Source organism: Miniopterus schreibersii (genome assembly GCF_964146895.1).
Source record: "Miniopterus schreibersii genome assembly, chromosome: 2".
Lineage (NCBI taxonomy): Eukaryota > Metazoa > Chordata > Mammalia > Chiroptera > Miniopteridae > Miniopterus > Miniopterus schreibersii.
In genome coordinates, this window is record NC_138102.1 from 158,911,671 (window position 1) to 158,937,054 (window position 25,384).

A 25,384-nucleotide genomic window follows, 5' to 3' on the forward strand; every position below is an offset into this window, starting at 1 on the left:
AAATTTTAGTACTGCAATAACTATCTTTTATTATATATCTTTTAAAAGGATAGTTGATTTTTTAGAAGTGACTCCAAGTGGATTAAATGTAAAAGTCTGGAATTCAATTAGTTAATTGAGTGACAAAGGGGAATATTTTAAAGAATATTTCAGAACGGGATGGGAAAAAGTATGAAAATATAAATTTTGGCCTCCGGAAATGAAAATGTAGGAAAGGTTCAAATTTTATTTTTAACATGTGGAAAAGAATTGGGTTGTTATTCTGTGGAATGTTTCTTGCTACAGAGATATGTATTCTTCATGAATCCCCAGAAAGTAAAACCTCCTGAAGACCTCCAGGATCTTGGTGTGAGATTTCTTCAACCATTTGTAAATTTACTGTCCAAAGCAACATACTGGTGGATGAACACACTTATCATATCAGCTCATAAAAAGCCTATCGATCTGAAGGCAATTGGAAAATTACCAATAGCAATGAGGGCGGTGACAAATTATGTTTGCCTGAAAGATGCATACGAAGAACAAAAGGTAACAGTATCTGTCTTTCATGTTGATAATTGTAGAAAATGGGCCTATTAAATACAAAGGCACGAAGCATGAATAATATCTACTGTTAAAGACTAGCAGATTTTCTCTGCCTTTCCCAGTAGTTTTGAGTCGTGTTAATTGGGCTGCTGAGGATAAACCAGAAATACAGGGTGGGGCAAAAGTAGGTTTACAGTTGCAAGTACCAGAAACACAGTTTATTCCTGTATTGTTATTTATTAATTATTGTATTAGTTAACCAGTCAATACATGTGCAGGGATAGAGAGAGAACTCTTTATTCTGGGACCAAATGGAAAGTAAGAATTAAATTCAGTGATAATGTATGTCTAATTCTTGTTACCATATAATCTTAATAATTCATCGAATATTTATTGTCTTTTTTCAAGTGTCTTCTCAATAATTTTGTTATTTAAAGAGAAAAGTATATTATATCCATTAATAACTTACCTTTAAGAAACTAAAATCCTTTCTTTCATTATTAACTAAAATTTGGGCTCTGAATTTCAAACTTAGGAAACTAAATCAAACGAAGGGGCATCTTCTACCTACTCCATGTACCAAGCTATATGTCAGCCAAAATTGGTTTCTTGTGGTACTTTCTTTGCATATTTATAATTGCTTTAAATATATAAGTGTGGGAGTCTTTGACTGTTTTCATTTTTCTTGTTTTCATTCTGTATCCTATCCACAGTGGTAGATGTATTTTACAATGCAATCATCTACAAATTTTATTGTAATTAAAAATATGAGTATTCACAACAACATTGGGAGGGAGTAGGATATGGGGAAACAGTTATAGAGTTGGCTGTTGTAAATTAAGATCAACAAAGCATTTATGGTAAATGATGAAAATGACCTCTGTTTTGTGTCAAAAATGTGTGTGATGAAATTGACATTGCAGGAAATGGTTACTGCAAATAAACGTGAATCATCTCTGATTTCACCTCTGGGAAAAGTATTGCATGCTATTTTTTAGACTACTGTGCTAAAGTAAAGATTAGCAATATAGCCTAAGCATAGCTTAAGTTTTTGAGTACTTAACACAGATTAGCTTGAACTTGGCGTGTTAATGCCTTTTATCAAAAACTTAAAAAAATAATCAAATTATTCATCTAACAGGAAATTGAATATGAAACACAATTAAACTCTATTGTGTTGAGTGAGCTTCTTTGCCACAGTGAAAAAAACTTAATTCATCTTTTCTCCAAGTCATAATTATGATGTTTAGCTCCTAAAATCTTTTCAGTAAACAACCACAGATATATGAAGCCATGAGTTGGCTTAAGCATATATGCCATTCTTTATTTTGCATTTTTAAAAAGAAGAACTAGGAAACATGAGTCTAACATAACTTCAAAAAGTATCTACCATTCACAGAGATGGAAAATACCTGGAGGAGAAACAGTTTGAAGTTGGGATCTTCTGTTTTGCTTAGCTTATAATAATTTGATAAAATACTCTCTTGTGATCTAGTAACTCGAGAAATCTTGAGTAGCCTGTCAATAACCTTGGTCTTTGTGCGTTACTGTCTTTTTTTCGTACAATGTTATTTGGTATATTCATGACAGAGCTACATTTTCCAAATCAAAGGGAATTAAAATTAATTCAGCCTTAAGAATTTTGGGTTATCCTTTGACAACTAAAAATAATCCAGTCACTGAAAATCAGTCCTGGTTTCTCTTTATTCTACTTCATTAAATGCCTTCGGTAGCATAGAATGCAAGGATGCAGAATCATGCATACTCTACGGAAAGGGAGTCATTCACGGTTATAAACCTTTAAAATATCACTTAAAAAATATCAGAAGAAATTTCTATAGGGGCTGTTTTTTTGCTTCTCTAGTCATTTTATTTAGGTTCATCTGTTGTTGTTTTTTCCTCCCAGAAAAAAGTAGCAGATCATCCAAACCGGACTCCATCTATATGGCTAGCAATGTACAGAGCTTTTGGACGACCAATACTACTTAGTAGCACATTCCGTTATCTCGCTGACTTACTGGGTTTTGCAGGACCTCTCTGTATTTCTGGAATAGTGCAGCGTGTGAATGAAACCCAGAATAGGACAGATAACACAGCAGAAGTAAGTTGATGGTACTCTTGAAAGGAAACGTTATTGGCAGATTTCATTGTATTTGTTACTTTTTATTAATGCAGTTTTACAAGCAGTTTAAACAGGCTTATTTATAAAGAGTTGAATGCTTTTTTTAAAAAAAAAAAGAATATATTTTTTCTTGTGGAGAATATCTTGTGTTTATGTATTAATTGAATGGATCTGGCCAACAAAATCTTTTCTTAGATTCAGAACCTGTAAAAATTGAATAAGCATTTACTGTGTGCCAGAAACCATGCCCAGAAATTTCACATTTATTATTTTATTTTATCTTTATAAGAATTTTCATGCATGAATACATGAGAGATGGTGGCTGAGTCACTTTTTTAGAGGCCATGACCAATAACATTAGTAATGTGGTTGTTAGTATGTACATTTCCTTTTTCTAATATCTTAAAGCCATCCTGATTCACAATAAGGGCAAGTCCCACTATGATATTTTTATTAGATATTATGTTACTGTTTGGGGAGCTATATAAGATATTTGCTTGTATAAATTTATAATCTTATATTTTCTGTTCTTAATAAACTCTGCATCATGAATTTCCTAGTTTCTTTCTAATTTCCTAGTTTCTAATTTCCCTAGTTTCACAGATAGAAATGCTAGTCCAGATGCATCGGTTTTCCTTTTCTAGTCTCCCAATCTGAGTCCCTGTCATTTTTCTCTTCACCAATTAAAATTTTATGCGTTTTCAAATTCTGCAGTAAATGCTGCCTTCTCAGGGAAGCCTTTTCTGAATGTCCTAGTAGGAATTTGACTCTCCTTGGTACTCCCCTACCACATTGTTTAGTTCATGTTGGCACTTGACATAAATGCTATTTACAATGAATCATATTATTTATGGATGTGCCTATGTCTCTAGGGTGTAAGCTTTTCTTTTAAATCCTCACTGAAGATATTTTTTTCATGGGGCTTTTCAGAGAGAGTGGAAGAAAGAGAAAAAGAAAGAGAGAAAGAGAGAAACTTCAATGTGAGAGAGATACATTGGTTACCTCCCACATGTGCCCCTCACTTTTTTTTAATACTCCTCACTGAAGGATATCTTTCTATTGATTTGAGAGAGAGGAAGGGAGAGGAAGAGAGAGGGAAACATCGATGTGAAAAAGAAACATTGATAGGTTGCCTCCCATACTGGGGATTGAACCAGCAACCTGGGTATGTGCCCTGACCGGGAATTGAACCCTCGACCTTACAGTATACAGGACAAGGCTCCAACTGACTGAGCCACACCAGCCAGGCACCTCTGCCTTGCTTTTAACACACAGATTACCATATGCTATTGTTACAAATAGAAAACAATCAGTTTTGTATATCCTTATGATGACTAAGTCGTATTTCTACTAAAACAACCGTTTTCTTAAGTTGTGTTTTGTTACTGGAAGTATCGTATGGGTGAAATCAATAGCCAAGTTCTGTATTTTATAATTTATTTCATTAATATAAAGCAAGATATATGAGAATCAGAAAATATCAACTCTGTAGAATTATTTTGAATTAATAAGGCTGCAGAAATTTATTTTTGTTCCATTGGTCTTGCTGACCAACTGTCAGTTCTGTGTTTTTACCTCTAAGTTACAGTCTAAATTAACTTCTATCTTCATTTGTTACTTCCCATTTTACTAAGGTAGGATATATCTTTGGAGGAAATCTCAAATTTTTAAAAAATTAAAACATACCTTTTTCCTACAATCAGGCATCTCCAGCTATTATAATGATCAGTGTGGGATCTAATGCATTGAACTGATGTGTACTTGTTTTTGTGGACATTGTGAGGAAAACCCCAAATTGCCTTTTTGTGGCTCATTCTACTGATGTATAGTAAAGATACTGAGTTTTTAAATTTAGAAATCATGTGTCATTTAATAAACTCAAACTGTACAATTGGTATATGAAAAGACTAGTTTTGATTTATGTCTTTTTTCTTCTAGGACAAGTATTCAGAAACCCTCTCATCAAAGAAATTTCTCGAAAATGCTTATGTTCTGGCAGTTCTTCTTTTTTTGGCCCTTATTCTGCAAAGGACATTTTTGCAGGCTTCCTACTATGTAACCATTGAGACCGGCATTAACCTCCGTGGAGCCCTGCTGGTATGTACAAGCTTCAAATGATCTTTGGTTCTTTAAAGTTCCATATGCCATCCAGTGACAGGGAGGGTAGCAGCTTCAGTTTTGTTTTTGCATGTCATTTTCACTTTGATGTTATGACATCAACACTTCTAGGACCTACTTAATAAAAGAAACATAGAGCTAATTAATAAACCCATTGGATTAAAAATAACTTACAATAATATGACAAGAAAAATATTTTGAAATCATGCATTTGCTTATCTCTGTTTCTATTTGTTCTAGGGCTTATGTTTAAATTTGAATATATGTTTTGATTACATCACTAGAAAAACTAACTTTGTAATTAATTGAGGGCTAAAAGTAACTATGCTGAAATGAAAAAATGGTTGATTTAAGATTGCATTATAGTTTTTTCCCCTTTTAAAAAATGTTTTTAATGTTATTTTTTAATGGAAATAAATAAGCATAGTGTTGATTATTAAATTTAGAGCTTCAAGTACATTTTCTTTTCTTTCGCAGGCCATGATATACAATAAAATCCTTAGGCTCTCTACATCTAATTTATCCATGGGTGAGATGACCCTGGGACAGATCAATAACTTGGTTGCCATTGAGACCAATCAACTCATGTGGTTCTTGTTCCTGTGTCCCAACCTATGGGCTATGCCTGTTCAGGTAGATCATTATAAGTAAGATTCTCACTTACAGAGGAAATAAAACAAGTGTAAGATATTTATCTCAATAAAGCGTAAACTTTTCGAATGTGCTAATGTTACCTTTCTTGTAAAGAAGGAAGCTGGGACTCAGAAATGCTATGACATAGTTTAAGGAAAAGGGTTTTGGAATTATATTGCTTAAATTTAAATATTTGCTCTCTCCCATTTTTGCACAAGTATTTAATCCCTCAAAACATTAGTTTTCATAACTGTAAAATGTTAATGATAATAGCATCTCCCTCATAGAGTCGTTAGAATTGTCAAGACTAAATAAGTTAATACGTGTACAGCATTTAGCACAGTGCCTAACATGTCGTGGGCCCTCAGGAATTGTTAGTTACTATTATAGCCTAAGTTTATGCAAGTCACAGAGCCAGGGCTCGACCCCTTTCATTTTCACAAACTCTCTTATAGCATTTCTAAACTAGAGCAATTACTTTAATCCATTACGTAGTTTCAATAGCTGATACATTATAAAATGCCAAGCTTTATAAGGTAGTAGGAACACCAACAAGCTGTAGGGCTATTTAGCTATTTCCAATGGAATATAGCATTTTAGTAAAGACACTGTTTTTTCCCCCCTCGTTGGGTAAAAATGGCGAAAGAAATGTATTGTTTTCTGTGCGACACTGAATATTTTTAATTATCTCAAGTTTTGGATCCTGTAAACAGAGCTTAAACTGTAGATTTTACTCAAAGCAATTTGTCGTCTATGTCCCTGTGTACCCCATTTAGTAAAGTACCTAAAATAATAAAGAAAATATGGTAGTTTTTATATTTATTGTTTGCTTTTTATTTTGTAATGGAAATCCAAGTCAAATAAAAGTGTGTATTAATGCACAGAGCTTGGCATGAGGTAAGATATAAAATATGCTTTGTCTCATCAAGATGTACTAATACACGGGTCAGCTGCGTACATGGTATAATTTAGTGCACCGGAAATTCCAGGCTATCTCCGAATGACTGCACTGTGGATGACCTTAAGGAAATTTTTGTTTTGATTGGAATTCCCAAAGAGGCTAATTGGTTAGGCAGTGAGCATGTTCCATTGCCTCCAGAAGGCCATAATAAGCTGTTATCATTGGCATATAGGATGAGTTAAATGCTTTAACTGCTTGGATACAGTCCATTAGTTGACATTTAGCGCCAGAAAAAGCTGAACTACTGGGAAAAAAATTTTCAGGAAAAAAGTAAAGTAAGAAGAGGAAAGTGACAGACCAGAGAGGGTGGGCTAAGTGAGTCTGCCCTGCGTTCTGGGAAATAAACTTAACATGGGCAGTGAGATAAGATGGGGCACCAACTTTAGTGTCTTCGGTTTTACTTAGGCCTGGGCCTCTTTTCATTAAACGTACTCACATTATGATACGGCCCCTATCTTGGAAAGCTAGTACATTTCCTCCCACCTTGGAAAGATAGGACATTTCCAAGAGAATAAGGAATGTCAAATTTATGGTGAGTGACAACATTTTCAAGAAGTTTCATGTTCTTTTAAAAATTTGAAGACTGCTTTTGTAGGCCAGAAGCATCATGAGACCGCTATGCAACTTCATGCAATAAATTGGTTTGACACCAGTTGCACAGATCACCATACTAAAAATAAATTCCTGCTACTTAGCTTTCCCCAAATAAATCACGGTAAAACCCATTGTCACAGTTGAGTTAACTTCCAAATAAACTTAATAATTAGAAATATTATATTTTCACTTAAAAATATTTCCTTTCCTACAGTGGTCCCCAAGCCCTCATTCATTTCCCCTTTCCTATGTGTTTCCTTCCTAGATCATAATGGGAGTGATTCTGCTCTATAATTTACTTGGATTAAGCGCATTGGTTGGGGCAGCTGTCATTGTGCTCCTTGCGCCAATTCAGTACTTCATTGCTACAAAGTTGGCAGAGGCTCAAAAGAGCACTCTTGTAAGTAACATCTTTTGGAAACTTTATTAGGAAAATCTAATGCTGTTTGCTTTTTTAAATATAGGAAATGAGTACATACCTCTCAGGATTATTTGGAAATCATTATATTTCATTTCAATTCTTGGGCATGAATATGTGTTTTCTGTATTACAACATAATTTTTAAAAGTGGATTGAAATTTAAGACCTGATGATTTTAGACTCAAAATACCAGAATCACAGTTGTGGATGTTTTTAAGTGCCATGAGGTGATGAGGCTTTGGATCTTCTTCTAGATCACTTGCCTAGAGAATACACTTAAGTGTACTTTGAGGCCATTGGAGGTCAATCATTGACGTGGGAGAAATGGAGCAAGAAACAAATAAAGGATCAGGTTTAGTGTTTCTGAAATTCAATTTCCATAGAGTTGAATCAAACCACGAGATGATCTATGGAGTTCCACTGAAATGTTTCAGTGGCAGCTGTTCTAACTGAATATGTTCATGGTCAACTTAGCAAGCAAGAAAAAGCCAAAGTATTGACTCTTTCTGGCTTCAGTTTGCCATGAAATCACTTTATTTGAGCAAGAATTGGCTTCTTTTAAAGAAATATTTGCAAATAATAAAGTTGTTGACAGCATGTTTAGAAATAAGGTTTGATTAAATATGAGCAAGGCTGTCTATCTGTAAATCAGGCATAAAATGTAGGGATGATGCCACTGATGGAATGGTTTCCCAAGTTGGTGTTTCTACTGTGACTAGCAAGTTGCATGTCACACAAGTGATTTTTATCACTTGTTTTTCTGCTGCTTCTGGTGAGGTTCCTCATTATTTTTGTCTGAGCCTTCCACCCTGTCTGCTTCAGGACATAAATACAGAAAGATGTGGAAGAGGGCACAAAGTGGAGACATGACCATCCTCAATCACCTTTCACTTGGCCTTTCACACTGTGCTCATTCACGCATTCACAGCCATTTGATAGGCACTTAAGACCCTGACGAGACAAAAGGATGGGTAAAAAACAGGTTATTTTTCTACTTTTGCTTCCTTCCAGCTACCTTTTGCCACTTTACAAACACTTTTATAGTTGACAGATCATATTGTGCCTTACTAGTCATTCTAACTAGATATTTGGTCATAGAGGAGGCAGAAACAGTTGACTAAATTGAGGTTTTTGCATCTGCTACAAATCTCTACAGTTGTTCCAAGTCGATAGTAATTAGTAATTCTAACTTAGGCCTTAAACAAGAGCTTATAAAAAAGTATGTAGAAATCTCTTGAAGTTAAAGATAATAGGCTTGGTTTCAAACACTGTGTTCTGAAGACACAATGTGAACACACACAACACTGTACCCTCACATTCCCAAATGAGAAGCCAACTACCTTTTCTTAAATTCATTGTTTTTCTTCTAAGTATGAGAGAGGGTGCTGAGAGGAGAATGAAATGATTTAGATATTAAAAGGAAGCCATGGGAAGTCTCTTTATCACTTCCCTAAAGGTATGTGTACATTACCAGTAGACATTCAAGAAAATCATGTCAAACTTAAGAAACTGCTTTTATGATAAAAGCACAGGTGGGAAACGTCTTCCCCTCGGGCCCTACATGGCAGAAATCATTCGGTCTGGCCCTGACAAGGCAACTGCAGGCGGGACTTGAAATTCCATAAATCTAGGAGCTTTTTTCATAGCTAATTTTTAAGTTGATCATTTTGTATGGCCTGTTATAAATGATATAAATATCCAAATGGCCCTTGGCAGAAAAAAGTTTCCCCACCAAACCAACAGATATATAAACGTTTTTAGGTGATAGAAATTTGAGGTCATCTCATTCGACTCTTCATTGTAAAGTTGGAGCCTGAAGCACCAAGAGTTTACTTTTCCCAGGTATTTCACAGCCATGATTAGTGGGAGAGCCAAGCATGGCCGCGCTTCTATGATTCACTTGGATGTAGCTTGCATTATGTTTGTTCTTGTTTTGTTTTATAGGATTATTCCACTGAGAGACTGAAGAAAACAAATGAAATATTGAAAGGCATCAAACTTCTTAAATTGTATGCCTGGGAGCACATCTTTTGCAAAAGTGTAGAAGAAACAAGAATGAAAGAACTATCCAGTCTCAAAACCTTTGCCCTTTATACATCACTCTCTAGTAAGTTGCTGTTGTTCTACGGACCACCAAAAAAAAAGAAAAAAGTCTGTTTCATTTAGGTTGTGATCATTGAGACATTCTAGTAATCAGAGGAAGCCCATTTATTTTCTACATATGTACTGTCCAATAGCCACTGGCCACATGACTAATTGAAATTCAAGAGTAAGGTTAGCACAGGCTTAGAGTCAAGTAAACCTGAATTTGATTCTTTATGAGCTGTGGGCCTTTCCCATGTTCCTTTACATCTGAAATCCTGAGCTTCTTCATCTGTAAAATGAGGATGGTGATGGTAGTAGTAGGGGTGTTGAAACCCTCTTCTCAGGTACAGTTGGGATGGATTGGGTTTTCAGTAAAAATTTGTGTATATAAAGTCATTTGACTATATTTACTATTGATCTTCTTATTCCCAAAGATCTTTAACAATTATCTGCAGTTGTCTTACCTGTCTCTTTGGAGCTTATGATGTTTTATTTTCTTAAAGGTTGTATTTGAAATACCATTTTTGAAAATTGAGGAGAAAAAAAAGGTCAACATTGCCAAGTGAAAGGAGCCAAACTACATTCATATAAAACCTTCTTTTCCAATACGTTTTTAAGAGCTTTTAAATACAGAGCACTTTTATCCTCAACTCTAATTTTAAAAAAAACAATTGTTACAAAATATTGTTGTTGTTTTCTGAAGGACTAACACTGAGTATTCTCAAGAATAATGAGTTTATGTTAGTACAATTCTTATGAACTTAGCCAAAATACTCCCACTAATATTCAATTTGGTTTGTGTGTCAGTTTTGCTCATCTCTATTGTCCCCAAGACTTTTAACATCTTAAAGTTTGGGATGTTTATAAATTGTTTCCTCTTGAATCCTAAACCAATTTTTGGAGATTATAAACACTACATTTGTGAGATGGATCTAGAGAAAATGTTTGGTATATATAGCTCATTTATTCTAGCCCCAGTGCTTTACAAAGGAAATGGGGATGAGATTTATCTTCCAGCTATTACGACTACTAATATGGTGTCAAAATTCTAGAAGATGGAATGATTGGTTATCCACTTACATATATAACAGTACTCTAAGCTGGTGACTCCCGCAATACATTCCTTTCTGCAGTGGACTGAAATTCTCATAGGGTGATGAATGTAGCCAGAAATAATGATCATGATGATGATGAAACTACTACTACTACTAATAATAATAACAAAAACCTATTCAGATACTTAACCAATTATTGCCATAAGTGGCTTTGCATATACCATCTCATTTAATCCTCACAACAGCCCAATGACTTGGATTCTATTATTAACTCCATTTTAGAAATTTAAAGATTGAGCTGGAGAGAGCTTAAGTAACTCGAACTTCCCCCAAATCATCCAGCCACTAAAAAGCAGAAGTGGATTGCTAACCCAATTTGTCTCCAGACATGAGATTTGGGTTGGTTTTTGAAAGTCAGATAAAAATGAGAGGGGACAGAGAGGTCATAATAGGGGAGGAAAAAAAGAAGTCATGAAGGTAAAAATACATGATGATGTACTTATGATAGGCAGTGGGAATTCTTGAGTCAGTGGTGAAAAGTTCCAGTGAAACCACTTTCAAGTTTTATGACTTGGTTAAGTGCTGTGTTCTTGGTGGTTAAGAGCTTGAACTAAGACACGTCTGGACCTGCCAAAGCGCAAGCTAATTCTGTGTACAGTGGGTGGTAAGGATAGTTCATGAGAGCGGATCATGAGAGCAATGATGGCTTTGGGGTGGACACCCTCCTGAGTGTTAATTAAGAAAACTAAGTTCTAGTTTGCACTCTGCTATTGCCTGGCTCTGTTAACAACAATTGATTTAATCTTTTGGTCCTCACTCCTTAAAGTGCTGTAGTTTATAGAAAATATAATTACAAATCATCAACTTGGATTTTTATTTTTACTATGGCTTCCAAATGCTAGTATTTTAGCCTAAAATATGACTATTCCTTGTTTCAGTTATGCATATCATGCTTATCAAATGATAGTGCAATATATTCCTGCAGAGATATTTAAATAAACAGAGCGTCCTGGATATGAAGTTTTTTTATTAAGCAAAAGGCCTATGAGTGAAAATTAACATCACTGCTGGAGAACTTGAAATGATGTCAAATTCTTGTTTTTAATCTGTATAATGACCCAATTTTCATGTTTATATCTTGTAGACCAAACAAAATATAGATTGTAAATACTCTCAACATTTTGTTAAATTCTAATAATTTGCATCCTTAAAGGATTATTTTATATAAAATTTTGCTGTTTTTAACATTTTCTGGTTAAGACTAATATGTAGGAACTTATACAACTGCGAACAAGGAAATACCAACTGGGAAATATTTGGGGACTCCAGACAAGATGTTATCTAATGCACTTGGTCCTTTTTGTCTTCAAGGAAAGTTAAAGTAATAATAGATGATTAATTAAACTTACTGAAAATGTTTCACAGTTCACTGAATCTAATGTATTTTATTTCTTTTCACAGTCTTCATGAATGCAGCAATTCCTATAGCAGCTGTTCTTGCTGTAAGACACTTTTTCTTTTAGACATAGAACAAAGTCAGTGTTTAGAAATGATTTATGAACAAGAATATGTGGGTGGAATTAATATTACCTCACCTGTGCCAGTTTTGTCTTTGCAGTCTTCATTGCAATAGTACTAAACCAGGGCTTCTTAACTGTGGCACTATCTACATTTTTGGCTCAGATAATTCTTTGCTGTAAGGGCATTAGTATGTGTAGCAGCTTTCCTGGCTTCTACCTATTAGATGCCATTGGAATCCTCCTCACTCAAGTCATGACAATCAAAAATATCCCCAGACATTGCCACATATGCCCTGGGAGCAACTTTATCAGTAGTTGAGAACTAACTGTTCTGATCTCCATGACCTGGTTTCTGGACATTCTTAGAACAAGTGTTAGTTCAACATCCAGAATATGTTAAATGATGTATTGTATTTGAAACTTAAGTTACAGACCCAGGAACTAATATTATATTTAGAAATGTAAATAAATCTGCATTGGACACCAATGTTGGCAGTTCTAGTAAAGGTCCACAATAAGGACCTAAAAACAATGGAACTCTCTTTTTGTTAGAAAATTTAGTGTTGATTGCAAAGATCCTGGCTGGTTTCTCTTCATGTTCTTCTTCCAACTCAGTAATTTAACAGAAGTCAGTTATCTAATCTGTAAACAGAATCTGTTTTGCCCTTCTCACATGTTTGCTGCTAGAATGGATGAAAACCATTAAGTATTCCACCAATAACAAGTATGATTTTTCTTAGGGAGTAATTTGGGTGAAGTAATTGTTTTCATAGTTGCAGTGGACATATTGTCATAGCAGAATAGGTTAGGCTTGTAAAATTGAATGTAAGCATTTGTGAAACTTGCTCCAACTTTCTCTAAAGAAATCCTTTCTTTGAACAGACATTTGTGACCCACGCATATACCAGTGGGAACAATCTAAAACCTGCAGAGGCCTTTGCTTCACTCTCTCTGTTTCATATCCTGGTCACTCCATTGTTCCTGCTCTCCACAGTGGTCAGATTTGCAGTCAAAGCCATCATAAGGTATGCATTGCAATGTCTACAATTCTTGGCTTGGTTATAAAAATAATATGTGCTCATGGTAGTAAATTTGAAAAAGTATAAAAGGAACAGTAAAATCACTGTCCAGAGATATCCATTGTTAAAAATTTTGGTATGCTACCTTTCAGTATTTTATTTCCTATAAAAATACTTATTCTAGAATAAAAATTTGAATTTATTCAGCTTTCGACTCCTGTTTTACTTATTGGTTTTATTATTTTCTCCCTCATTTAGATCATAACCCATGATGTTTACTGGCTATGTGATATTCCGTTGTTTGGAAGTGTTATAATTTACTTAATCATTATCTGTTTATTGGACATTTAGAATGTTATGTTCTCTCCCTAACATAAATAATATATACAACATTGAGATAAACATCTTTGTTTACCTTTAAACTTTTCTCTGATTATTTTCTTGTTAGATTTTTAGAATTGGGAATACTAGTTATAATCGTAAGCACATTTTTAAGGTCCTTGATGAATGTGGCTATGTTGTTTTCCATTGAAGGAGTAGCAGGTCAAAAGGTGGACACATTTTTCAGATTTTTTAACAATGTGGTCATATTTTCCAGTGAAGCTGCATCAGTTTATGTTTTCACCAACATTAACATATCACATCATAACCTCAAAAAAATTTTTTTCCAAGCTCAGTTTCTGCAAATGGAAAGACTTGATAAAATCACTTAATTTTGTTCATTTTAAATATGCTTCTGTAGTATTTCTAACCAGTGTAGAATTTGTCTCAGACTCACAATTTCCCACAAGGCACAACTATAAAAATAGATGTGATATGATAATGACAATCTCCCCACCATTTTTACTTGTATCATATAATAAATGTGTTACCAAACTATATGTTATAAAGCTGTTATAAAGCACTGTATGTGTCATAATCTACCATGTATAAATCTTATTATAACAAGGCAGTCTTCAAGTCGTATTTTGCTTTTTGCTATATGATCTTACAAACTTTATAAAACATCAGCATGTTATATCTGGCCTTTGAAAGAAATGCCAAGATGTTGCACCACTGAAGGAAAATGGGAAAACTGAGGTCTTAAATAGACAAAGCATGGTGTTGCCATTGATAGCAATGTAGAACATCTTTTGTAAGGTCTTTTAAAATGAGCTAATTTTCCCAAAGTCTATGTATTACTAAGAAAACTAATATTTAATATTTAAAATATTATAATCTTGAGTTTTAGGCAATAGTTTATATTGGCTTAAAGACATCTTAATACCAAATAACTTTCAAATGCATAAATATTGTCTTATTCTAAAACAAGTTCTGATAGGTTACAATGGTATCCTAACATGATTTCAATCCTGTTCTGTAAGATATGAAATTAGGAATCAATTCTGGAGCTGAGTTTAAAGCTCAGGCCCTCTGGCCTCATCTGCTCTCATTTTCTTTTCTTATTGTTCTGCCTTCTGAAGCACTTGTACAGATCACTGACTGATTTTTGTAGCACCACTTCCAAATTAGGCAGTGCTCTGGAAGGGAAGCTAGTTCAAACAATAAAATTGATAAATGGCCAGAGTCTGCTATTTTGGTCCTTATTTTCATTTTCTCCATTTAATAGCTGTCCCTCTCATGGTCGCATTTTAAATTGAAATTTGACTGTGCATTTTAAATTGAAATTTGACTATCTACAGGTGAAGATAGAAAGCAGTTGTTAACTTATACCAGATAACGCCTCTGAAATCAGGAGGTTACACCAAAAGGATGTTAAGAGTTGATATGAAAAACAAAACAAAAATAAAAAAATCTAGGGGTGTCCTCAAGTCTATTGTATACAATCCTGCTATAGTAAACCCTGGCAATTTTGAGAGTGGATAATATTCCCTCTACATTTCTGCACAGCACTCTCTCTTCCTCATGTCCCAGGGAAAAGGCATTTGCCAGTTTGATAAAGACCAGTTTGTTTTCAAGGCTCAGCTCCAGCTTTCCCAAGCCATAGGCCAAATGGAGTCAGCTTACAAAAACTTGCTTCTCTAAAATGAGTTTCCGTGGTTGCTTTGTGGGTCCTACAGAGATGAGCGGTCAACAGAGGCGGCCAGTGCTTTTCCCCGCTGGGTGCTGGTTCTGGGAACCCAACTGAGTGTTTTCCCATTGTTGCCTGGGCTCGGCATAGCTTCTGTGCCTGGGAACCCGTGACCAGTCTTGGATGCCAGTTGGCCCACAGCGAGTTGAGCAGCCTGTTTATAATCGGAGACTCTGGTCAGCTGATTTTGAAACCTCGTCTTTAGGACTGTGGAAGTCATAAGTTCTTTGCTGCGCTCTTAAATGCGATCAGAAATTCTGGGGGTTAGAATGGAGTGCAGCCAACTCCCCATTTGTGTTATATGTGCGTGTAGGAGACTTGGAAAGTCTCTACTATAGGAAATTTCCATACCACGTAAAATTATTTGCTATGGGAAAGTTCTATGCTTTCTTTCAGAAATGTTTAGTTTGTTAGATAAAATTCCTTCAGATTGCTTAATGGGTGGGACCCCATGTATACACAGAATAAAATGGAAGAAAGGAAGTTATGTTTCAGGTTATTTCCTCATAACCCCAGGACTCCACACCATTTGAGTTTTCTGGACATTTTATAACGATGTGTTCCAGTCTAAGTTTGCAAAACGCAGAGTGAAATATGAAGAAAAGTCAGCAAAGTCACTGCTATCTAAAATAAAATACTTGAATGAGAGCGATTTTTCAGGGTGCTTGCCTCAGTTCTCCACTTTGGTTTATTTCTAAGGAAATAATTTATGTGTTTTGCTTTTCTGGAGGAGAATGTAAGTTGATATGTTATATCCTTCATAAATAATTTGAGTTCAGGTTTCTGTTATTTGAGGTATAACGCAGCATCTATGTCCAAAGATGTTATTTGCCAAGGGAAAAATGTGCGAACCGAATCCTCTGTTTTGTTGGAAAATAACTTCGTGTCCTTTCTCTCATGTACCTCCCAAAGGAATGTATGCTTGGCTCGTCTATTGCAATTATTTTCAATCAAGTAAATTGTTACTGATATTTATCGTAGAGCAGGCGTATACTTTGACCTGGTCTCTGCTTACAAAAATTTTGTAGTTCCTAAAAGAAAAATATGTAACTGTCAGCAACAAAAAAAGTTGCTCCCAACTAATGTGATACCTGGACAAGATGTCTAAATACACAAAGTGAAACTTGAAAAGTGAGAAAATAACAAGTGTAATTAAAACCTTAAATATGTTTGTAAGTTATCTAAATATATGAGAGATTAATAAAATACTGACCTATAAAGGTAATGGAGGCAGGATAGCAAATTGATTGGTCTCAAATATACCTGCTTTTAAATCCTGGCACTGCCATGGAGAACTCATTGTTGAACCTCAAACACATTAGTTAGTGTCTCTATAGCTCAGCTTCCTCATTTATCAAATGAGCACACTAATAGGTCCTACTTATAGGAGTTGAGAGAATGAAATAATGCATGTAAAGTACCCAGCACAGTGCCTAAATATTTTAGGTATTTTTAAAATCTCCATTTTACTAATTTACCGCCATTTTTCTTATCTCCATTCCATACCGCAGAGAGATATCTCTGTAGGTCTACATGCATGTTAACACTGTAGGGACATTGCTAGGCACTGGGGGTTGCAAAGAGGAAAGGTAGCAAGAAATCCACAAGGAGTCCATAGTCTAGTTGCAGAGACCAGGAGAGGAAACTAATATCAATACAATGCCTTATACTATTATAGGGCTCTACACAGAATGTCATGGACTCCTATATGGGGATCACTGAAGCTCCTCAAGAGAGGAGGCAGGCAGTCTGGTCAGTGAGGCTTTAAAGGAGGTGGAGGACCCTTCATAGGATCTTAAAAAATTAGTAGGACTTTGTTATTTGAAGAAAAGGGGAAAACATGTTCTATGTGAGGGAGCAACGTATGCAAGGGGAAAGGGTGAATAAGTAGGTGAGAGATCTCAGTACATTCAGGAGATGAAAGTGGTTGAGTACAGTTGCACAAAGGACTGATGTGGAAAGAGTCAGGAGATGAAGCTGGAGAGTAAAATTGGTGATCAACTTGTAGGTGATGCTAAGGATGCTGAAAGGCAAGCGGTGTCATTTGTTATTTTAGAGAGAGAATTGCATGAACAGATTTGGATTTTAAAAATATAACCCTGGCAGCATGGTGGAAATTACTTCACCCTTGGTCAGGATTCATGCATTGTTCATAATTGTTTTCCCTCTGATTTCTGAAAGGACTTCATATGAACAGGAAATGCTTTTTGTATTACCCATTTATTCATTCACTAGACATTTCTTAAGGAATCACTATGTTCTATCTTTGGCATTAGGCTAGATTCTGAAGATGAAAATCTTTGCTGTTAAGGTGTTCACAGATTAGTGGGAGAGATAGACAGTAAATAAGCAATGACAAAATAGCAGTGCAGGGAACCCTCAGCCAGAGAGCCTAGAATAATGGGGACAGAGGAGGGGAAAGGAAGGAGCAGGTTAGAGAAGAGCTGATATTGGGGTACTCCAGGGTTCATTGTAACTGGAGTTCTAAAGTGGGGTGTTATAAAGAGAAAAGAAAGTTCTCCCCATGTCCCAGTATGCTCAGAGACCGTTGTTTCTTAATGTGCAGCAAGAATGGGGCTCATTAATTCCATAAAAGCTTTGGCAAGATTTGCACATGTACTAGAGAAGTGACATGGAGAATCAAATCAACCAACTTTACTTAAATGTTTGAACCATTGATTATCCCTTCATTGATTTATTCAGTAAACAGTCATTGAGTAATGTGTGCAAGGACTTAGAGTTATCAAGGCAAATGAGCTTGGCCCTGTACTTTCTTTTGTGTGCAGAGACACAGTGTGAGATTGTTCGAGGTAACCTTTGATGAGGCTGTGCTCCTTAAAATCCAGTTTCTTCAAGACATAAGAACAGAATGACAATTAAAATCTATAAAAGTAAAGAAGGTCTTTTACTACTATGTTTAAGATAGATCTTAAAAATTCACATCACAAGAAAATAATTTTTGTAACTATATGATGATGGATGTAACTAGATTTGTGTGATGATTTTTAAATGCATACAAATATCAGATCATCATGTAGTACACCTGAATCTAATATAATGTTATAGGTCAATTATTCCTCAATAGAAAAAGTAAAGACGGAATAACTGCCATTTAAGATGACTAAAATGCCATTGCATAGGCATTTCTAATAGTGTCTTTCAAGTCTGTAAGGTCAGGCTTTATTGCAGATTCAAAAAAAGAACATAAACTGAAGCTCTCCTTTTTTTCTTTTTTTGGGAGTCTGAAATTCTTTTTTTAATTGCAGTAAAATGCATAATGTAAATTCACCACTTAAACCATTTCAAGTGTACAGTTCAGTGGCATTAAGTACATTTACACTATTGTGCAAGCATCACCACAGTCCATCTCCAGATATTTTTACCTTCTCAAATCAAAACTCTATACCCTTTAATAGTAGCTTTCCATTTACCTCCCCTCCCAGTCCCTAGTAACCACCACTGACTTTCTGTCTCTCTGAATATGACTATCCTAGGTATCTCATATACGTGGAATCATACAACATGTGTGTGTGTGTGTGTGTGAGACACTGTGCTTATTTTACTTAGCATAATGTCTTCAGGGTTCGTCCATGTTGTTATAACACTAATATGTTAAAGTGAGTCAAAAATTCCAGAACCATGGTCCAGCCATTATGGAAAACAGTATGGCGGTTCCTCAAAAAATTAAACAAAGGATTATCACCTAGTGCAGCTTCTGGGCATATACCCAAAAGAATTGAAAGTAGGGACTTGAATAGGAATTTGCACACCTGTGTTCCTAGCAGCATGATTCACAGTAGCCAAAAAGTGGAAACAGTCAAGTGCCCATCAATGGATGAATAAATAAACAAAACGTGGCATTTACATACAATGGAATGTTATTCAGCTGGAGCTCTTCTTAAGCAGTTATCTTTTTTAGTTCCCTGCAAATATAATTTGGAAGCTAATAGATTGCTCCAATGAATTTTACCTACCTTTATGTTTTCACTGAAAGGAAACAGTTTCTGTGGCAGTAAGGGTAAAGGGCTTAAAGGTCATGGGCAACAGACAACTACATTTACTTTTCTTCATTTTATTAGTCTGTCACAAAATCAAACTAGTCAGACCTATCTGAAGGCAATTAGCTTGACTACAAGTTCAAATGGGGAAAAAAATTAAAGAAACCTTTGTTCCAAATATATATTTTTTAGTTTCCTATCAAAGGCAATATTTCCCCTGTGGTTGCTGCGTGAGCCAAGCCAGTGTGTCCCTTTCTAGAATGCCAAAAGGAACATTTCTTTTGCAACTTTACAGAATTTTCTTTAGTGTTTTATTTTATTTATAAGAGGAGGTTTTTAAGTCATGTTACTGTTTTCTTTGATTCTTTCGTTTTGCTTCTCACCCTGTGACATTGGTTTGAAAAAGTTAGAATGGGAGGGATAGGAGGGCTAAGGAGCGTTGTGCCCAGCCGTAGTGAAGAAAGTTTGCAAACCATTCTTCTAGAGCAGGGTTTCTCAAACTGTAATGTGCTTAGGAAGCATCTCTGGCTCTTGTTAAAATGTATATTTTGATTAGGTAGGTCTCAGGTGGGGGCTGAGATTCTCTGTTTCTAGTAAGCTTTCAGGTGTTGCTGCTGCTGGTCCTTGGCCAATGCTTTGACTACCAGCTCTTTAGAGGGCCCTCTCCTTACCAGGTGCAGAAAATAAGTGTCATATATAATGCTTAAGCCAGATAGCACAGTGGCCACAGACTGCAGCTTTGTGTGTTAACATTAAATGCTTTTAGGCACATTACTTAACTTCCCTGTACCTTGTTTCCCCTCATTTGTAAAACTGGAATAATAAGTACTTCCCTCATTGGTATTATTAATTTTAACCACCCTGTTTCAGATTCCTCTCCAACTCCACTGTCTTTGACAAGGCATAGAATTGCAAAAAAAAACCAAAACCAAAACAAACAAAAAAACAGTGCAAAAGTAATTTGACTAATTTAAGGTAACCTATTGGTTCTGTTTTTTTCTGAGATTTTTCTAGTTTTAGCACTAAATGTTCTAGGTCCTGGGAATCCATCATTCCTGAGCAAGTTAGGATGCTTGTTCATCTGAGCTGAATTTCCACCTGGTCTTGAAAAATGACTCTCAGAGTTGCTTGCTCAACAGGATAATGAAGGAGGAAGAGTTTGTTTGTTTAAGTAGAACTTTATTGTTGGTGGTCTTATTTTTAATCCTTTGTTTTTGTTTGCTTTCTGCAGTGTTCAAAAGTTGAATGAGTTTCTCCTGAGTGATGAGATTGGTGATGACAGCTGGAGAACTGGTGAAAGTTCTCTTCCTTTTGAGTCCTGTAAGAAACACACTGGAGTTGTAAGTGCTTTTCCTTTTTATGGAAACCTGTTAATAGGGGATAGTCCCAAGAATGGATGATTTAAAATGGGTGCAATTTTCCCTAGCCAGTTTGGCTCAGTGGTTAGAGCGTCAGCTTGCAGACTGAAGGGTCCCAGGTTTGATTCCGGCCAAGGGCACTTACCTGGGTTGCAGGCTCAATCCCAGCCCTGGTAGGGGCACATGTGGGAGGCAACCAATCGATGTGTCTCTCTCACATTGATGTGTCTTTCTCCCTCTCTCTCTCTCTCTCTCTCCCCCTCTCTCTCCCTTCCACTCTCTCAAAAGCAATGGAAAAAATATCCTTGAGTGAGGATTAAAAAAAAAAAATGGGTGCAATTAGAAGAAATTGTAAGCTTTACTTTAATCTGTATGAAAAACGATTACCACTTGCTTCTACAACAAACCTCACAAATCTAAAATCAATCAATAAATGTATAAGGCTTATCTTTATAGGTCAACAAAGAATTATCCCAAGAGACTCAGCACATGTTTTTATTTTATTTGAACAATCTATTTTTCATTTTTCAGTTACATATGACATTCAATATTATATTAGTTTCAGATGTAAAGCATGGTGGTTAGACATTTATATAACTTACAAAGTGATCCCCCCAATAAATCTAGTATTTACCTGGCAACATACATAGTTTATTACAATATTATTGACTATATTTCCTGTGTTGTACTTAATATCCCCAAGACAGTACATGTTCAATTCAAGCAGAAATTGAGAGGTTGCACCCCAAGCTTTATATAAAAATAATACAAAATCAGCTTACAACTCCTGTACCATATTCTTATAATATTTTCAGCTACATTACACCTTTTAGTTTAAAAAGTGCTTTCTGATGCATTGTATTTTGATTCACTGAATATACTACATTACATTACCTATTTTATGCTTTCAGATTAATATATTGAGTTTGCATGTTATATGGCTTGAATAAAGTCAGAAAATTATCAAGTGGCAGAGCCAGAATTAAAACTTGAGTGTTTTAACTCTTGAACCAGTTTTTTTATCCATTACATAGATACTCAGTATCAACATAAAGGTTGGAAGTACAGTCAATATTATTATGTCATGTGTTACATGTACTATGACATGGATTATATATTTGCCAGTGTTTCCAGACTTATTGACTACTTTGTACTTCATGCCAAGACCTATAGATGTAGCAATGAACAAGGAAGACAAGATCCTTCTTGTCACAGGGTTTGCTTTCTTGAGGCAGGAGCCAGATGATAAACAAGTGGAAAGCGAGATAATTTTGCTGTGGAAAGAAAATAAAAATAGGTGTTAGAGAGTGACTGGGATACTCGAAGCAGGGTGGTCATTTTCCCAAAGGTCCCTGCATTTGAGCTGATACCTGAATGAAGAGTAGGTACCTTTTCTACAACGCTCTGGGACTTGCGTTTCAGGCAGAGAAGTAGGAGGTGCAAAGACCCTGAGGTGGGAATTCATTCAATGTGTTCAAGGAAAAGAGGAGCAATGCCATGAAACCTGGTGAAGAGAGACAGAGGACAAAGTAAGAAGGATTAAGGCTCTTGAAGATTATGGAAAGAGTTTGGATTTTATTAGCAATAAAACCAATAGGAAACCCTTGGACAGTTTCAAAGTAGGGACTGAGATAATTTTGTTTACACTTTTAAAAGATCACTTTGGCTGCTGGGTGGAAAGTAGTCAATGGGAACAAGAAAAGAACAGATCACTCAAGAGATCATTATAACACAAGCAAGAAATGATGGTCAGAAATAGTTTTTATTGCAGTTTCATGGTGAGGAAGTGATCAGATTCAACAAACATTCTTTAGGTTGAGCTGACAAGGACTTGCTAATAGATTAGATGGAAGGAATGAGAGAGGAAGAGAAGTCAAAGATGAGTCAGGTTTATTGGCTTGAATGCTGGGTAGATGATGGAATTGATATCCAGAGACTGAGAAATGATAGGTTTGTGTTGAGGTGGAATCGAGAGGTATATTTTACACATTATAATCTTGAGATATATATTGATATCCAAGAAGAGAAATCAGCATTGGAAGTGTCAATATCAGTCATTAGCCATTAGATAATATTTAAATGAATGGAACTAGACTCTTGGGAGGTGTTCTGAAAAATTCCAGTCTTTAAAATAAAATTAATATGTATATTTCATAGCAATAAAATGGAAGGTATTATTCTAAAATGAGTTATAAGTTAATATTATTCATGTTACTATTAGAGAAAAATATGAATGTATTTACCATTTATGTAACCAAACCAAAATGCACATGCAGTCTCCTGGCTGGAATTGATTGAGGCTTGGAAAGCCTTTATTGGAAGTCAATCACTATTAAAGTTTTCATTACATCATGTTTAAAAGTACTGAAAACAGTTAAGATGAGCACTAGGCTATATTTAGGTTTGCTTCTTTCTTCTGCTTTTCTGAAGTTATTTTTTACTCTCTGTTAAGTTATTTTATTGTGCAGGTGTGATTTTTGTCTGAGAAGGAACTACCACCCATGCTTATGGACACTAGAGTAAAGATGCCTCGAAATGCTTGTTTGCTGTTGTGTGGACATGGACACAAAGACAAGAACACACATCATAGAGTGTCTACACTTTGAGGCAGCAGGAAAGTCAAGCATTTGATTAGAACCAGCCTTGTCACACTTTGGATGACAGGAGATTACCAAAGAACTTATTAGATCATCTTTCAGAGATGTGAGGATGAGCAGAGTGAGATGACCTCAAGAAAGGGGATGTAGGAGGTCAAGTTTGTGGAGTGAGGGAAATCTGAAGAATCTCTTGTATGAGATGAGGGATAGAAGAAAAATTGAATTGAGAAAAGATTTTTGGAAGGAAAAAAGAATCCCCTTCAGATGCATCCAATATCTTCAGGGTTATTGAAACCAGACTGGACTTATGATGTCTTTCAGGGTCATTCATCACTGCTGATGGGCCAAACCACAAACGACAAACTTTTAAAAATGGAGTTAAAAAAGCTGTGTGTTTGAAAATAACACTAATGGAAACTCCTCTTGAGAGCGCTTAAGATGCTATGTATTCTGTAAAAGCTTAGAGTTAAGTGGTTTTGGCTGTAGAATCTCCATGGAGAATTAGTGACATTCTAGAGCCAAAGTCTCTTCAAATTACATCTGTGGAGCTCCGACTCAAATCTCTGTCAACACATCTCCTCCTCCCACCCTCTCCTTAGTTTTGTGAAGAACATGAAGTCATCCCTTTTGGACCTCTGGGGGCAATACTACTATAGAATTATTCTAGAAAACATTAAATATATGTACAGGTATAGACCTGCCTTGTGTGGAAAATATATTTAGCTTAAATGATAGTGACTTTCTACAGCATCTCATGCAATGTACTTCAAGGGTCATCTGTGAGGACTGTGAGGAGAAAAACAAAAGTAAAATAAAATTTCATAAGCGCTCTTTTTTTATTTTTTAAGTTAAAATGCATTATTTTCTGTGTGACAGAACCATTGGTAGTTCTCAGTGGCTTTTTAATCTGTGAATGTATTTGCATGTAGCTTATATGATGGTGAGATATTCGGTTGCTACACCAATTGATGGAAGTTGGAAGAGCAGTATCTTGTTTGGATTGTTACTGATTATTTGAATGCATTCCTAATTCTGATAGAGCGCAATGGATTTTTCAAAAAGCTAAACCTGTAATTCCAGGCCCCTCCCCAAAGTTTCACAACTCTAGAACCCTTTGTTCTTATAGATAATTTATCAGTTTTAAAGTGTATTACTATTTAACCTTCATAATCTCCATAAGGTATTTAAAGTAAGACAAATAATTATTTATGTTTAAATACTTGCTCACTTGATTCCTAGGACAAATTTTGAGCTTATAAACTTTTCTGTATTAGAGGCTTACAGATCTGAATTTTCTTCCTTCTCTTTAGGCATTTTTCTTTATCCTGTGAAATTAAACTCAAAATTTGAAACTAATAACAAATTTGCAGTTATGATCTAACTCAAGTTCATCTTCAGTTTCTGAAGACTATTCAGTGTCAGCTGGTATCTTCTTTATTGTGGATGCTTTAGTCATTTGACTAGGAACAATGCTATAATTTTTAAGAAAGAATAGATCATTTTACAATGCTTGGGGGGCTCCTTATGGAATAATATACATGTTTGGGCAAAACCATCCTAGATCTTTATGCTTTTTCTGCCTCCACAATGGATCCTCAGGTGATGTTAGTCCCATCTGATTAATTAATTCATTTATTTATTTTTAAGTGAATGTGTCAGATTCAAAGTCCTCATGATTCAGAGTGTAAATATACCATTGGAACATTTACAAGGCTGATGGCCTAACAAGTAGGTTCAGGTTTAATCTGTGTTAGTCTATGTGCCTTTTGACGTGATACAGAATTTTTTATTGCCTGGGTATATTCATACAGATAGCCAGAGAAAAGATACCCAAAACCTAGTTTGGGGTTCTGCACATTTTTTTTTTTTTTGCTAATCTTCACCTGAGGATATTTTTTTCATTGCCCTTTAGAGAGAGTGGGAGGGAGGGAAAGAAGGGGAAAGAGAGAGAGAGAGAGAAACATTGATGTGAGAGAGACACATCAACTGATTGCCTCCCACATGCGCCCCGACTGAGGGCGGAGAGTGAACCCACAACCCAGGTAAGTGCCCTTCACCTGGAATCAAACCCGGGATCCTTAGGCATGTGGTCTGACTCTCTAACCACTGAACCACACCAGCCAGGGTGGGTGTTCTGCACTTTTACTTCCATCATTTTTCAAGTAGCATATCTTTGTATTTTCATTTTTCTTAAAAAGCTGTGAATTAAATTTAAAATTATATCTTAGTACTTTTTTGTTATAATTTGCCTCTTTTTTTTGGAGAAACCATTGAAATAGTTTAAATATGACATTTGTCTTACTGTTTC

The 25,384-nt window shown here is 35.5% G+C and overlaps 1 protein-coding gene across 3 annotated transcripts in view; it reads left to right on the forward strand.

Moving 5' to 3' along the window:
• The window catches only part of ABCC9 (ATP binding cassette subfamily C member 9), a 104,105-nt gene that overhangs the window by 18,593 nt on the left and 60,128 nt on the right, over positions 1-25,384 (forward strand). For 2 of the 3 annotated variants that reach the window (XR_013997981.1, XM_081125430.1), the window contains 9 exons: positions 286-528; positions 2,432-2,626; positions 4,586-4,744; positions 5,243-5,398; positions 7,219-7,353; positions 9,318-9,480; positions 11,975-12,015; positions 12,916-13,058; positions 20,353-20,461. Coding sequence is in view for 2 of the 3 variants with exons in the window: in XM_081125430.1 (XP_080981556.1) it covers positions 286-528; positions 2,432-2,626; positions 4,586-4,744; positions 5,243-5,398; positions 7,219-7,353; positions 9,318-9,480; positions 11,975-12,015; positions 12,916-13,058; positions 20,353-20,461 (1,344 nt within the window). In the remaining variant the exon portion in view is untranslated. The remainder of the gene's footprint in view (positions 1-285; positions 529-2,431; positions 2,627-4,585; positions 4,745-5,242; positions 5,399-7,218; positions 7,354-9,317; positions 9,481-11,974; positions 12,016-12,915; positions 13,059-20,352; positions 20,462-25,384) is intronic. The other variant, XM_081125431.1, reaches the window with a different exon arrangement.